This window comes from Balaenoptera borealis (genome assembly GCF_965194805.1).
Source record: "Balaenoptera borealis genome assembly, chromosome: 1".
NCBI lineage: Eukaryota > Metazoa > Chordata > Mammalia > Artiodactyla > Balaenopteridae > Balaenoptera > Balaenoptera borealis.
In genome coordinates, this window is record NC_138860.1 from 189576123 (window position 1) to 189592044 (window position 15922).

The 15922-nt window shown below is 57.4% G+C and overlaps 1 protein-coding gene across 2 annotated transcripts; it reads left to right on the plus strand.

The window, feature by feature from the left end:
- Positions 1 to 2771: 2771 nt before the first annotated feature.
- KLHL21 (kelch like family member 21) lies at positions 2772 to 15048 on the plus strand. 2 transcript variants are annotated; one of them, XM_082390656.1, is made up of 4 exons: positions 2775 to 3930; positions 6204 to 6609; positions 9962 to 10034; positions 11816 to 15048. In XM_082390656.1, the coding sequence occupies exons 1-4, from the start codon at positions 2910 to 2912 to the stop codon at positions 12107 to 12109; spliced, it is 1794 nt and encodes a 597-aa protein (XP_082246782.1). In that variant the 5' UTR covers positions 2775 to 2909; the 3' UTR covers positions 12110 to 15048. The 2 variants fall into 2 exon arrangements, with proteins under 2 accessions (XP_082246783.1, XP_082246782.1); XM_082390657.1 differs by lacking the exon at positions 9962 to 10034 and having other exon boundaries at positions 2772 to 3930; positions 11816 to 11959.
- Positions 15049 to 15922: the final 874 nt, after the last annotated feature.

The window sequence follows — 15922 nt, forward strand, 5'->3', positions numbered from 1 at the left end:
ACATTATAAAGTTACGTAGACAAAGACCATTTTCATGATTTTAGAAGAGGTACACTTCTAAAACTCTCGTGGCTGAAGTTGTCTTTAAATCCATTTTCTCACAAACTATTGCTTTTTGGCTAGGGTTAACACCTTCCTCACCAAACAATGGTGTTTCCACCATGCCAGGGTGTTGGATGATATTTGAGAAGTTTAAATCCCCTTAGTTAATACAGTTTGCTGACTGTATCCATCACATTGTCATACTGCATACTGCAGTGAATGAATTTCTCACATTCCCATTTTGAATGCATGAGATTAATGAGCAAGAAAAAAAAAAGGGAACTTAATAGCATGCTTGGGTTAGCAGGTTATTCAAAATTCCAAACACAGCTGATAAGTCTAAATCTGTTCCTTTCTTTTCTAACCACATTCCTTTATTGACTTAGATATATACACGTGGCTTCAAATAATCTCCTGTTAGGTCTGGGCTATTAATAATATACTTTTTTTCCTCAAGAACTGAACTTTTAATTTTATTTTGAAATTTAATACTTCTTTAATACACAGGTTATATATGTTTAGTACAGAAAGACAGAAAATGCAGGCACGCAAAAACAGCAAAACAAACCTAGCCACCTAGAGAAAATGTTACCTTCACAGTTTTTTGGTAGGCATACGAACACATACAACAAATGGGGCACGGGTTCGATCCCTGGTCAGGAAACTAAGATCCCGCGTGCTAAGATCCTGCGTGCACCGCGTGGCCAAAATAAAAATAAATTAATTAATTAACAAATGGGGTCATACTATGGGTAATCAGATTGTTTGCTGGACATTATAACATGAACATCTTTCCATTTCAATGAATATTGCATCACTATTCTTCAGAGTAAGGCTGAAACATGAGTTAAATAACCCCCTGTTGTTAGGAATACATAAAACTGGACTCGGTTCTTAACTACAGAAACATTATTGATTTAAAAGACTTGATTTATACCAGGTGGATGAGTTCTGACCCAGAGGGACTGTAGTACTTTTCCCTACAAACATCCCACTTCCTGGCTACTTAGACTTTCTTGTCACAAAGCCTGAGCAAGTAAGCTTATTGGCCGGGCTCCTGGGCCCAGGAATGCTGCTGCTGCCGTTAATAGCTGTGTGAACAGTCCATCTATGGGCAACAGGCAGCCCGCCTGGGTACCTGAATGTTTTCTGACTTAGGCCTGTGCTTCCCATGCTGACATTTAGACTAGATACCTTCTCACGGCAAGATGATGAGAGATTCACAAGTAGAAGAGAAAGCCTACAGTTTGCATCTCAGAGATGGAAGAAAACCAAGATGTCTTCTCCAAAGGCTGTGCCGACTGAGCTGGAACCAAGAAATGACAGCAACTCCTGGTGTGCCTGGCCTGCCCTGGGACACACGTGGGCGGGCGGAATGAGGCTGCTGTCTGGAATGTCTTCGCCAAGCCCACGGGGCATGGGGGGTGCTATCCAATAACAGAAACTCAGGTTTCATCTGCAACACAAGAAGTGGAATAAAGGTCTTTCCTTTTCTTTTTTTTTTTTTAGAGAGTTAGATATAACTTTATTTTTATCATTACAAACAATACATTTAAGGGTCTTTTCTAAAACTGAGCAAAGCATACATTAAACTAAAGAAAAAAATGGCTTCCAAGTGAGGGAACTTTTTCATATGGTTTCAGTGAAAACACAGTCCTGGCATTGTATCTATTGGAACCAAAGTAAGGAAGATTTCTTTCTTCACGGTCACCCCACACGTGACTGTGACATCTCTGAAGAGCCACATCCCCTGGTTTTTAAAGCAATCTCCTGTCTGACCTTGAGCTGAGGGCCCTGACCCCCAGGTACCTAGTGCCCCTCTTATGGAATAGGAAAAACTATTTTTTCCCTGGAATTATTTTCTGGTGCTTCAGCTTTTTGTTCAGCTTAATAGTACATTCTTAAGAATTCTCATGGATTTTTCCAACCCTGATTTCTGCCTTTCCCACTTCCATTTCCAGGAGAGGAAGGGCGAGGAGGCCAGGATGACCCCTTCAGAGGGTAGCTCAGGAGCCTGAAAGAGTCTCTATGACTCGGAAACTAAAACTGCGCCTTCTGTGCTGACGAAAGTTAACGACCGCGTTAGTCAAGTTTGAAACTCCTGCAGAAACACAGTGGAGCAGATTCCTGGCATCTGGCCCCGTGTCCCTTACGGATGCGCCAAGAAAAAAACGTCACCTAAAAAACTTATATACTTGTTCCCGTTCTGTTCCTGAATTGTAAAAAAAAAAAAAAAAAAAAAAAAGAAAGAAATTCTGTCGTTTGAAACCTGTCCGGAGATAGGGTTAACTAGCAACCCTTGGAACTAGTGGAATTCAAAAAAAAAAAAAGCCATTGTACCGAGTCGCCCGGGAGCAGTTGGGAAGTCTGGCGCGAAAAGGGTGGCTTCCTCCGCCACCACCGGGTTTTGTTCAGCAGCCGGGCCCGAGTGGGTGGTGAGCAGGCCCTGGAGGCCCCCGATCCCAGCGCACGGCAGGGCCGCCCCTCGGAGAGGACCCTTGTCACCCGGTGTCCCCGGCTCGGGCGTCGGCGGGAGGCCGCAGGAAGCCCCGGAAGGGCGGAGAGAGGGAACAGGCGCGGGCGGCGGTGACTCAGCCTGGAGCGCGGGGGCGAGAGCACGCGAGGGGACGCGAGTCAGCGCGCTCAGCCGGGCGGCAGGGAGGGCGGCGGCGCCGGGCCCGGAGGGGTTAAGTGGGCGGTGCCGGTGATGCCCCACCCCCTACCGGCCCCCGCCACCCCGGAGGCCGAGGCGCCCGGCCCTATTTATAGCCGCGGCGACCAGCTCATCTTGTCTTTCCCGCTGGCACTGGCGGCGGGATTTCTGAGCAGCGTACGCGCAGCGGCCCCGCGCCCCCAGCCAAGGCGCCATGGAGCGGCCGGCGCCCCTAGCCGTGCTGCCTTTCTCGGACCCTGCGCACGCGCTGAGCCTGCTGCGCGGCCTGAGCCAGCTCCGCGCCGAGCGCAAGTTCCTGGACGTGACCCTGGAGGCAGCGGGAGGGCGCGACTTCCCGGCGCACCGCGCCGTGCTGGCGGCCGCCAGCCCCTACTTCCGCGCCATGTTCGCCGGGCAGCTGCGCGAGAGCCGCGCCGAGCGGGTGCGCCTGCACGGCGTGCCGCCCGACATGCTGCAGCTGCTGCTCGACTTCAGCTACACGGGCCGCGTGGCGGTGAGCGGCGACAACGCCGAGCCGCTGCTGCGCGCCGCCGACCTGCTGCAGTTCCCGGCAGTAAAGGAGGCGTGCGGCGCCTTCCTGCAGCAGCAGCTCGACCTGACCAACTGCCTGGACATGCAGGACTTCGCCGAGGCCTTCAGCTGCGTGGGGCTGGCGAGCGCGGCGCAGCGCTTCATCCTGCGCCACGTGGGCGAGCTGGGCGCCGAGCAGCTGGAGCGGCTGCCCCTGGCGCGGCTGCTGCGCTACCTGCGCGACGACGGGCTGTGCGTGCCCAAGGAGGAGGCCGCCTACCAGCTGGCGCTGCGCTGGGTGCGCGCCGACCCGCCGCGGCGCGCCGCGCACTGGCCGCAGCTGCTCGAGGCCGTGCGCCTGCCTTTCGTGCGCCGCTTCTACCTGCTGGCGCACGTCGAGGCCGAGCCGCTGGTGGCCCGCTGCCCGCCCTGCCTGCGGCTGCTGCGCGAGGCACGCGACTTCCAGGCGGCGCGCTACGACCGCCACGACCGCGGGCCCTGCCCCCGGATGCGCCCGCGCCCCTCCACTGGCCTCGCGGAGATCCTCGTGCTGGTGGGCGGCTGCGACCAGGACTGCGACGAGCTGGTCACCGTCGACTGCTACAATCCGCAGACGGGCCAGTGGCGCTACTTGGCCGAGTTCCCCGACCACCTGGGCGGGGGCTACAGCATCGTGGCGCTGGGCAACGACATCTACGTGACGGGTGAGTGGGCTGGGGGCTGGTCAGGAGGACCCTGGGTCGCCTGGACCCCCGCCCCCCTGGGGGAATACATCCACCTGCAGGAGAACCCACAATACCTGGAATCCCGGGACCGCACCTGGGTGCAAGTGGCCACTTCCCTTCCCCCTCCTCCTCCCCCAGGCTGGCACGCACGTACGTTTCTAGGGTTGGTACTTAAGATCTAGAAGAAGAACCCCTTGTGTGAGTGGCACAAGTAGCAGTTTGTGGGTCTCTTCCCAGCACGCAGGGCCTGCCTGGGCAGCCTCCTCCTTGCCCGGGTGGTGCCCCCATTTCGTTGCAAGATACTGGGGCAGTCACCCTGCACAATGAGTGATTTTTTTTTCTCCCTAAGGAATCTGGGGACGGGCCAGGGACTGACGCCCTGTGATACATCCATTCCCCGCCCCCCCGGGGGATTTCTCCCTCATGGCTGAGCAACACACTTGGTCACCAGTGACAGGGCTTGCACCTAGGCCCTGCGCTGTGGGTCACGTGGTGTTTAGGCTGCTCCCTGCCCCGCGACTGTAAACAGAGTCACATGCTAAGAGGTTTTCTTCCAGTTACTTGGCCCAAACCCCAAAACACTGCCGAGTCATGCTGGGCGTGTCCCAGCCCGCCCTAGTCCTGGGCATCTCCCACATTTTTCGTTAAAGATAAATCCCAGTTCAAACATGAGTCTACCTCCTTGAGTGGGGTGAGGAGGGGCGGTCTGTGTGACGGCTATATAAGGAAAGAACCGACCAGGCCTGCACTTGGGGCCTGCAGAGGGCTGGATCAGGCAGGGAGGCCCCAGCTGTGCCATCACAGCGCTGTGTCCAGCCTGGCACGGTCCGGAGAAAGCCGGCTCTGAGCTGACAAGTGGGACGCATCCCAGCCTAAGGACAGGCTCGGCTCTGTGGCCACAGCTTCCTTGGCCTGCAGTTCCAGGTCCAGCCTCTGCAGGAATCTGCCAGAATCAGTCCCTTTCCAACCTGAGGTTGGCCCTGTGTTGTTTGGGGACCACCATCCCCACCCTCCCACCACAGAAGTCTGGCCAGTGAACTCCTAGAACTGGTCAGACTCGCCCCAGCTTTGCACACCCTTCCATAAATGTCTCAGCTGAGCAGCTAATCCTCTGGGTTTAGACAGGTGGCTGAGTCGGTCCCTACAGCTGCCTCTAGGGAATTTCACGGGGTTGGGGGGATGAGAAAGCGACTTCAGCTGCCTTTGACACGGTTCTCCTTTGGAAAGAAGAAGGCAGGCAGAGAGGACTTTACAAGGACCCTGCCTTCTCCCTCTGAAAGCTCAGGGCTGTGAGCCGGATAGAATGTCAGGCCCGCTCTGGTCTGCCCTGTGGCCCCAGCCTTGGGGCAATAGAGGAACGCAAGCCCCAGGCTTCTTGGGGTCCCTTCATACTGTGGGAATTCTAATGTCTTAGGTGAACCTGGTTTAATTTGTGGCTATAGCCAGTACCACTGGGCTTTGTTTGGTTGGTTGGTTTTAAGCCTTTTTTTTGAAATATAGATGGAAAAGTATACATCATATTTGTACTGCTGGATGAGTTTTTCCAAACAAAACATGTCAGTAACTTGCATATAAATCGAGAAATACAACCCCAGAAGTCCACTCAGAGCATCACTTTCTTTTTTTTCTTGGCCTCACCATGCAGGATCTTAGTTCCCAACCAGGGATTGAACCTGCGCCCCCTGCAGTGGAAGTGCAGAGTCTTAACCACAGGACCGCCAGGGAAGTCCCCGTAGCATCACTTTCTGTGTTAGGTTTCTTGCTTGCAGGGTGCTGTAGATTTCCTCCCAACTCATCCTGGCACAGCATTGGTTAGGGGCTGCCCAGGAAGCCTAGAATTTGGTGAACAAGTCCCTGGGCACCCCACCCACATGCTTTGTGGCTCCCCAGGAGCATGGACTCGAAGACCTGATGCCCCAGCCCAGCTGAGGTGTTTGACCGCTTGTGCGGGGGGTCCACACTGAGATTGCTCTTTACTTAGAATTGCGGCCCCTGGGCCTTAGCTTGGCCCGCGGATTTGGTGGCGTTTTCATGGCCATCCTCCTGGGCAGCGGTCAGCCTATGCATTGCCGGAGCCCCTGGTCCAGCCTTGGTGAGAGAGGATGTGTGTTTACGTGGAGCCAGGTGAGGGTTATCCCTCCCCCAAGATGAGAGGGTTATCTTTCCCCTCTCAGAAATTCAGGGAGTCACGGGTGGGTGAATCACCCTGAGTCGGTGTGGGCTGACCATCTGCACGTTGTCCGCCCCGGCAGGCGGATCCGATGGCTCCCGGCTCTACGACTGCGTGTGGAGGTACAACTCAAGCGTGAACGAGTGGACGGAGGTGGCGCCCATGCTGAAGGCCCGGGAGTACCACAGCTCCTCCGTGCTGGACGGGCTGCTGTACGTGGTGGCCGCAGACAGCACGGAGCGCTACGACCACACCACCGACTCCTGGGAGGCCCTGCAGCCCATGACCTACCCCATGGACAATTGTTCCACCACGGCCTGCCGAGGCCGGCTCTATGCCATCGGCTCCCTGGCCGGCAAGGAGACCATGGTGATGCAGTGCTACAACCCAGACATGGACCTATGGTCGCTGGTGGACTGTGGCCAGCTCCCGCCCTGGTCCTTTGCCCCCAAGACAGTGACTCTGAATGGACTCATGTACTTCATCAGGTGAGTCCCCAGGGGCCAAGACCACTGCGTGATCTTTTTTACCAGGTCCTGTGCTAAGCTCATCTTCACTGTTCTCCCCATTTCACAGATGAGGAAACTGAGGCCACACTGGGCTCTGGGACTGGGTCTTTCTGACCTGGAGCCTTTGTGCTGCTCCCATTCTTTAGAATGGTTTCTGTGGCCTCTGAGGATCCCAAGTGGGATGGAGCTAGGTCCTTGCAGAGAACTTTTTGAGATTCATAGAAGCTAAATCAATTGTGTCTCTTTGGCTGGACTTCGCCTGGTGGGTCCCACTAAAAGCCCTTGTTGGTCTCACATGGCTTTTACTAAAAGGAACCACCTGTCCTACCTGAGAGGGACTTTGAATCTTAAAAAACTAGAGGAGAGCTTTCTGGACACTTGAGTCTTTGGGGTGGGGTGGCCTTGACAGAGGGACCCTTTGCTCACCAGCGGGCTGGTGCCAGGTGGAGGGATCAGCCCTGCCCCCTCTGCGGAAAGCAGCACTTGTGTGTTCAGTGCATTTCCGCAGGTTCTGTCTATCCCTTCCTGCCTGGCCTGGCACAGGGAGGGCTGGTGAGTCTTGCTGAAAGAATGCTGTTCTCCAGAGATCCCGCAGCCACCCAGGACCAGGGAGGAGCCTGGTACTGAGCAGGCCCAGAGCTGCCTGTGGGAACGATGACAGTAGTTAGCCTGTTGGGGTCCCCAATGGACCGAGCTCTGGTTGCCTGTTTCATGGGCATTTTCACAGCTGATCCCCACGACTGTCTGCTGAGATGGGCACCACTGTCATCCCCATTTCACAGGTGGCAAGCCAGAGACTTAGAGGGGTAAGGGACTTGCTCACAACCACAGGCTTTAAGTGGTGGCACAGGGTTAGAACCAAGGACATCCAGCCCAGGTCCCGTGTGCTGTCACCACATCACAGCCTCCCTGGGCCAGGCTATGGCCTCGGCAGCATGTGGCGGAGCTGGGCAGCCGATGGGTCACCATGCATCTGTGAGTCTTGATGACTTGTCACAGCGAAGTGCCCTCTCCTGATGGGCCAGTAGGCATCCAAGGAACTAGGAGCTCCCAGCCACTGCTCACAGCTTCTGCATACATGTGCACGTACATACCTGCTTGTAGGTGTGTGTACCTGCCGCTCCCCTCCCTGGCCTAGAGCCGGCCTGAAGCTACGGGACCAGGAGGGAAGGGTAAGGTGGGAACGGCCATCCCCTCTGTCCCCTTTCCACCTGCGACTTTGAATTGGGAGCCTCTGAGGACGGGGACACCGTGCTTCTCGGCCCACGCCCCTCTCACTGTCTGAGCTGCCCCTCCCCCAGACTCGAGGCGCCTTCCCAGGCTTTCGGGGAGAACACATTTGGAGCTGAGGTGGTGTTGCTTGTCACGCAGGTGGCCAAGGGGCCAAGCCTCCCCGTATCCTAGGAAGTGAAGATCTGCTCTGAGAAAGCCCCAGAATCCCAGCAAGCTCCCGGTGCTGTTATAAAACGTCATCTGATGCTTCGCCCAGCTCTCCCTCCCCCAAGTCATGTCTTCAAAGAGGGGGGTGGAGATGGCTATAAATACAACTCATGAGGGTGCCAGAACCTTGGCCTCAGCCCCTCGTGGCCGTTCCAGGCTGCGCGACTTAGAGAACGCCCTCCCCTCCTCCCCCACCCCCTCCGCCGTGGTCCTAGAACAAGAGGTGCCCAAGGACCGGTCTTTGGAGGGAACGCCCTGTGCCTTCCTGCTCCTGGTCGGAGTCACTGGTCAGCTGCTAAACTGCCCCACGTGTGAGCATTAGAGTGCCCCCCAGGGCCCCTGTTGGCCTTTGTACAGGGTCGCCTGAGCCGTGGGGGCCCCGGGAGGTGGGCTCAACTCTGCTCACTGCGCACTGCCACCACCAATCCGGCCGAAAGGGTGAGCGGTCTAGGAGGGCAGCCTGTTGAGTAGTGGGGGCCTGGCCTCACCTGAGAGTGTGGGCGAGGCCAGGGGCCGGGGTCTCGGGCGCTTGAGCGTTCCTGCGCCCTGTCCACGCACTTCGGTGCCTCAGCCGCGTCACACTGCCCAGAATGCCACCTGTCGGGGTAGCTCCGGTCCACAGGAAGGGTCCACGCTGCGTGGAGGCCTCAGCCTGTGGGCTGTTGCTGCCCTGGGCTGTGAGCAGTGACCGACGGCGCCCGCGCCCACCCCCACCCCCAGCAGTGCTCTGCCTCAGTCCCCACTTAACGTGGCTCCGGGGCTGGGCTGTCCCAGCGCCCGCAGAGGCAGAAGCCGAGAGCCTTTTCCGGCCTGGCACCTCCTGGCTGCAGCTCCTGTGTCTCTGCAGGGGTCGGGGGGCAGCCCAGCGGGTTCCCACATTAATTATCATCATCTTACGCGCCACAGACTAAGGATGGTTTTTACATTCTGAAGTGGGTGGAGGAAAAAATCGAAGTGAGAGTAATACTTCGTGACGTGTGAAAAGTTATGTGAAATTCAAATTTGTGTCCATAAATAAGGTTTTATGGGAATGCAGCCAGCCCCTTTGTTTATACGACTGTGGCTGCATTTGTTCTCAGCTGCAGTGCTGGGGACCTGCTACAGAGACTGTCTGCTTGGCAAGCCCTGAAATGTTTACTCTCTGGCCTTTCTGCTGATCCCTGACCTGTGACCATCGTTAGCGTCAGTACTCCTATTTGGGGGGTAGTGTCTTTGTGTTTCAAGGCTGTGCCTTTGAGCCTTGTATTGCAGGGATCAGGAGCCTGTCAGACAGGATTGAAGGAGCCTGAGCCCAAAGGGGAGGGCAGTGCTGGTGTCCTTATTCCTGGGACTCTGGTCACCCTGCCGGGCGCTTAGGATGCAGCAGTGAATGGGGTGGGATCGAGGGACTGACGGCGGTGGGAGGGCAGTGGCCGAGCAGTGGTCCAGGGCACGGGGGCTGTGCAGTGGGCCGGGAGGCCTGGCCTAGACTGGTCAGCCATGGAAGGCTGTCCTGAGAGGTGGCACAAGTGAGCTGAGGAAGGGTGAGTTGAGACTGGTGGGAAGGGCCACTATCAGTTCAAGATCTGAGGCCAGGCTGGGTGACCACAGCGAAGGGGAGGTGCAGCTGGGCTGTGGGGAAGCGTTGTAGCACCCGAGAGCATGATCTTTGGGTTTGTGGAGCATGGCTGGGTTCCAGCCTCAGAGCCCAGGCCAGATAGGTATGGGGGCCTGAAATCAGCCCCTGCGAACCAGGGATAGGGTCCCACTGGCCGGTGGGCTGCCAAATAGCATCACAGAGGTCCCCAAAGGAGATGGGCCCGGAGGACCCTTCTCTCCAGCCCTTCACACTCAGGTGCTGCCTAGTCACTCTGACCCATTCTTCCTCCTCCTTCCCCCCTCCACTCCCCAGGGACGACTCTGCCGAGGTGGACGTATATAACCCCACCAAGAACGAATGGGATAAGATCCCATCAATGAATCAGGTAAGTTTGCAGACACGCCAGCATTGGGAGCACAAGCTGGTCCTGGTTTCCAACCAAAGTGTCAGCGTAAGTTTGGGATGCAGTCCTGGTGGGCAGGGCCCTGTGTTGGGCCCTTTCCCGGTGTTACCTCCCTGAACAGAGGGCTGGCGTTGTCCTCAGCTTGTACTCGAGGGTCACTGAAACAGAGACCTTAAATAAGATGCTAGGGTCACACAGCTTAGTGAGTTCATCCATTCGGACCAGTGTTCGTTGAGTACCTGCCATGAGCCAGAGAGCACACTGGGGAAGTGTTCCACAGAGGGACAGCAAGTGCAAAGGCCCTGGGGCAGGGCATGCCTGGTGTGTTCATGGAACAAGCCCTCAGCCTGGTGTGGCTGGAGAAGAGTGAACAAGGGGGCAACAGAGGGGTGAGGTCAGACAAGGAGGTCTTTGGGGATTGACCTTGGGAGTACACTTATTGAGCACCTGCTGTGTACCCACACTTTTGCTGCCTAATGGGGTCTCACCTCTCTTGGCTTATTGAGAAGAGGGTGCTGAGTTTGACAATGTGATAGAGCCAGGAAGGCTGGGTGGCTTTTGGCTACACGAACAATCTCCTTAGTCCCAGATACACATCTGCACCCGCCTGTATCTTTATTTTCTGTCTTCCTGAAAATTTCCAAACCTGGGAGTTCGCTGGCGGTCCAGTGGTTAGCACATCCACTGCAGGGGGCACGGGTTTGATCCCTGGTCCGGGAACTAAGATCCTGCAAGCAAGCTGTGCAGCGTGGCCAAAAAAAAAAAAAAAATTTCCAAACCTGCTCTCCTGATACCTCTACAGCTTATTTAACATCTGTAGGGGAATTTCCTGGCAGTCCAGTGGTTAGGACTCCTCACTTTCACTGCCGAGGGCCCAGGTTCAATTCCTAGTCAGAGGACTAAGATCCCACAAACCACGCAGCACAGCCAAAAAAAAAAAATTTTTTTTTAATAAATAACATCTTTACAGTTAGGAAATATAACTTTGGTTTTCCCCATAATGAGCTACACGTACTCATTATAGCAATCTTGGGAAAGATGGGATAGTCCAGCCTCGTGGTTCAGAGCCCGTACTTTGGATCAAGTCCCAGCTTTGCTGCTGTCGGCTATGTGAGGCTCAGTTTTCCCATCTGTAAGATGGGGAGAACGGGGCTTCGCTGGTGGCGCAGTGGTTAAGAATCCACCTGCACTGGCAGGGGAAATGGGTTCGATCCCTGGTCCGGGAAGATCCCACATGCCGTGGAGCAACTAAGCCCATGCGCCACAACTACTGAGCCTGCGTTCTAGAGCCCACGAGCCACAACTATTGAGCCCGCGTGCCACAACTACTGAAGCCCGCACATCTAGAGCCCGTGCTCCACAACGAGAGAAGCCACCGCAATGAGAAGCCCACGCACCGCAACAAAGAGTAGCCCCCACTCGCCACAACTAGAGAAAGCCCCGTGTGCAGCAACAAAGACCCATCGCAGCCAAAAATAAATAAATAATTGCGGGGGATGGAGATGGGGAGAACAGTCACGCCTGCTTTGCAGGGCTGATGCTGCTCATGGGGAGAGTGCCTCCATGGCCCCTTGACCACCATAGGGACCCGCTGTGGCATGTGACCCCCGGGCATGGAGCCTCTGTGTCCTAGCTGGGGTGTAGGAAGTGCCAAGGGGCTGCCCCTCCCAAGGGCCCCAGGCACCTTCCCCATGGAGGGGGGCTCTGGGGCTCTCCCCTGCCCTGGCTGCCAGCCTCCACTCACCGCCCCCCTTGGCCCACAGGTGCATGTAGGGGGCAGCCTGGCCGTCCTTGGAGGGAAGCTCTACGTCTCTGGGGGCTACGACAATACCTTTGAACTCTCCGACGTGGTGGAGGCCTACGACCCAGAGACCCGGGCGTGGAGCGTGGTGGGACGGCTCCCAGAGCCCACCTTCTGGCACGGCAGCGTCAGCATCTTCCGCCAGTTCATGCCCCAGACGCCCTTGGGGGGGCGTGGCTTTGAGCTGGACAGTGGCAGCAGTGACATGGGTGTGGGCCGGCCCCGGCCGCCGCAGGACCCCGCCGAGCTGCACTAGCCCCGGCCCGGCCCGGGGAGGGCCTTGGTGCAGGTAACCCAGCACCTCAGGGGGTAGCACCCCCATCCTTCGTGCACCGGGACAGGTTGGCTGGAGCGTGGGCTCAGGGGCTGCCGAGCGAGCGAGCCTCAGGATCTGACAGCTGGAGAGTTTGCGTGCGTTTAGAGCCTGAGTCACAGCTGCCGGGGCCAAGGCCGGTTGTGAATGCCGCTCCCTTGGTCCAGGAAGAGCTGCCTCCGCCACCACGTCTCTGGTTCCAGTAAGTCACCCCCACTGCAGGCCCACCTCACCAACGAAGGCACGTGCCCCTCCTGCAGCCACCACCTGTGCCGACTTGCTCCCCCCTTGGGAGAGGAGGGCCACTTCTGGGTATGAGTGGAGGGCGGGGGTCCTTCCGGGAGAGTGCGAGAGTGGCCTCCCTGCAGGCCCTGCTGTCCCGGAGCATCGAGAATCAGGCAGACGATGGCTGCAGTGGGGTCCCACCCTCCATGGCCAGTGCTGGACACCCGGCGAGCCAGCTCCCCAGATGCAGGGGGTCTGCCTGCCCAACTCCTCGCCCCTCCTGGGGTCTCGCACCAAAACACCCCTCGTGGGTGGGCCTCCTGGAGGTGAGCTCGGACCTGGGGGCACAGGGCAGTGGGAATGGACTGGCGTGTGGCCCTGAAGGGGGCCCAGAGGGACCTGCTGAGTGTTTTCTGTCTCCAGTGGACCTGGGCTGACGCAGGTGCTGGGGGTCCCTGTCCACACACCCACCAGTCGGTGTAGCCCCACCTGGCTTGGGGGCCTCCGGGCCCTTCGTCCCAGGCCAGTTCGGCAGAGGACGAAAGTGCAAGGTCATAGCTCCTCGCTGGGAGGCCCTGGGACTTCGTCGCTGAAGCCCAGCCAGGCGGACAGCTGCAGGCGCCCTTGCCCTTGCGGCCTGTGAGCGGAGGCTCCCATTGCTTCTCAAGGAAGCCCGGGGCGGGGCAGCCCCAGCAGGTGGCCACAGGGTTTCAAACACAGTTGGCCCTTCCTTAGAAGGGGGGGAGGCAGCTAGAAACAGGGTCTGGTTTGTTTGATTTTTAACCTCTCCCCGTCCCATTGCCGTAGCTTTCTGCAGGGTGGGAGGATGCCTTAAGCTCCTCAGAAGCCCAGGCTTCTCCAGGAGGGTGGCAGGAGGAGCTCCTGGGAACCCCCGTAGCTGGTGTCACGTCCTTGGTTTTCTCTGAGGCGTGTGAACGGTGGATTGGTGGTCTTGTCCTCACGGTTTCCAAAGTAGCCTTTGCTTGAATTTGTCCTCCTTCCCTTCCAGAGGGGAGGGCGGTTACGTTTTCCTTGTTAGGTAAATGTTCATCAATGTGTTCTTACCAAGAAAAAAAGTTTTCTCACCATCGCTTCACAAGTGGCACTGAAAACCCTTTTGTTGGCCAGAAGCTTTGGGGCTGTCGGGCGGGACCCTGCCTTCCCTCCTGCATCCCTCGAGGAGCCCTGGTGGGGGGCCACCGCTGTCAGGTCAGCCGTCTTGTTCTGGAACCCCTGCTGGAGCGGCCACAGCTCACAGCCAGCCCTTCCATTCGCCTTGCGCTGTGGCTCAGCTGGCCACTCCGAGCCCCCCGTGTGGCAGGCACAGTGGGAAGGCAGGGGATGCGGGGTTGGCACTTCCTGCCTCAGGCCTGGCCAGGGTGGATGCTCGGCCCTCTGTTCCCTTGGGGACCCTCCCCCAGATCACCCCCCCTGGTCTGAGTGTCCTCCCTCGGTGAGTTGGGGCTCGCCTGCCCCTCCCCCCAGGGTGGGCGCAGCCCTAGTTGCTCCCTCCCCACAGCCCTCACTTCACTTCCCAGGGGAAACTTGAGACCTTTTTTCTAGCCCAGGTGCCTGCCTGGCGAGCTGAGCCCACGCAGAGGCGCCGGGCTCCACGGGGTGGCCGACTCGGGTTCCCCGCAGGCAGGTGCTGCCCAGGCGTGATGGCTTGTCTCCTGTCTGTGGCAGGGGGACAACAAGGCAGGGCTGCACGGGACTGATGGAGCCCCAATTATATGCCGGTCACCAAGCTCGGTGCCAGACTGTGCCCTGCCCAGTGGGTGTGACATGCCACGCAGAGGGATGTGGTGATAACTTCTGTGGCAGGTCATGGGCAGGGGTCGGGGGAGCTCGATCTCACGGGAGAGACTCCCTCCTGGTGGGCAGGCAGTGGGGGGCAGGCTTTTGCCGGGACCGGGGGGCCACAGACACTCGCGTTGCTCTCACATAAACCAGCCTTTGTCACCCGCCGCGGCAGTTCTGGTCAGCACTGAGGGCCGGTGCCTGGGCCTGGGCCTTTGTCTGGTCTTTCCTGCATCTTTGGTACTTCACTGTGTGACCGACCACCCCACTCTCTGGCGGCTGCTCAGATGATGGTTTGGGGGGGCGGGGGGCCAGTGATGTTCACTCTAGAACTACCCAGGTCCCCACCCCCCCAGACCCTGTCTTTGGTTTAAAAGACCAAAGATGGGAAGGGGACGCAGCAGCCTGGGCAACAGCAGGCTCCTAGTGGGGGTCCGGGATTGGGGATGACCCTTGAGAAACGGCTCCTCCCTGCCCTGCCCGCTCCTTGTAGGCACGGGTTCCCGTCACTCACACAGGTCTGTGCACTGACGGGCTGGGCCAGCCGGGGAGGGACTGTCTCTACACGTCAGATGTACACAACTTTTTCAGCCTATGAGACAAGTTATGAAAGTTCAGTGACTTGTATTTAATGCTGACCTACTGCTATAAAGTATTCTATATTTATATGACCTCAGAGACTCTTCTGGACTAGGACAGTCTCCCTCCAGCGTCCGACATCCAGTGCCAGCCCCAGAGCGTGGGGCAGATTTGTGTATTTATTTGTCCGTTCGGTAGGCTTACATGTCCAGGATCCTGTTTAAGGTTTTAGGATGCCTTCAGTACGCTAACTTTTTGAAATAAAAATATTTCCTATATATTTGGTGTCATTGCCTCTATCCTGCTGCTGCCGGGTCTTGGAACCTTTGGGCTGAGGCCAAGCGTGTGGGGCAAGGGGAGCAAAGTTGTACTGAGGAGCATACTTAATGTTCCGTAACTAACGGGGCCGCCCCTGTGCTAGCAGGGAAAGGGGCAGAGTTCGGAGCGTCCAGGGCTCGTGCTACTGGTTTTGGGGGCAGACCCTTTGAAGCCCTTTCTTGTCTCAATCATTACAAGGCATGAGGTAGTGGAAAGAGGAGGCCAAGCCCCAGAAGTGGGAGAAATGTGGGTGGTTGAGGCCATGGCTCACCTGCCCAAAAGCTGCTTCGACCTCCTGACTCCACCCCTGGGCACTGTGCCCGATACCTTGCTCCCCCCTCCTCCTGAAGGTGTGGTGCTAAAAGGTGATTAGATCCCTGTCTCTTGGACCTGGCGGGAGGGGCTGAACCCTTCAAATAGAGCAGCGTCCCTCCCGGAAGAGGCCGTGGAGCGCAGAACATTCCTCACATCTGCAAGCCCGCGGAACCCGAGGAAGCGGCCAGTGCCGGGCCGGGAAGGGGGCATCGGGAGGCCATGGCTTACCTCGGTCGCCTTGCCAGATCTGAGGTGGCTCATGACCTGGCTGGCAGTTTCCACACTAGAATACTTAACTGTCTTTATGTCTGAGCTCCCTAGTGGGCAAGGAGTAAAAGGAAAGATGGTTGGAGGGGTTCTGGGTCTAAAGTGGAGTTTTCCTCCTTAAACCCTGGGAGGTACTCAGCATAACGTGGGGCCGGTGCCTCGGGAATCCTCCAGTGATGAGGCAGTAAGTGATGGCTGCCGCGAGCTCTTGTGGTCACGACTGTCACTACCCCCGATTCTGCGCTCACCCCG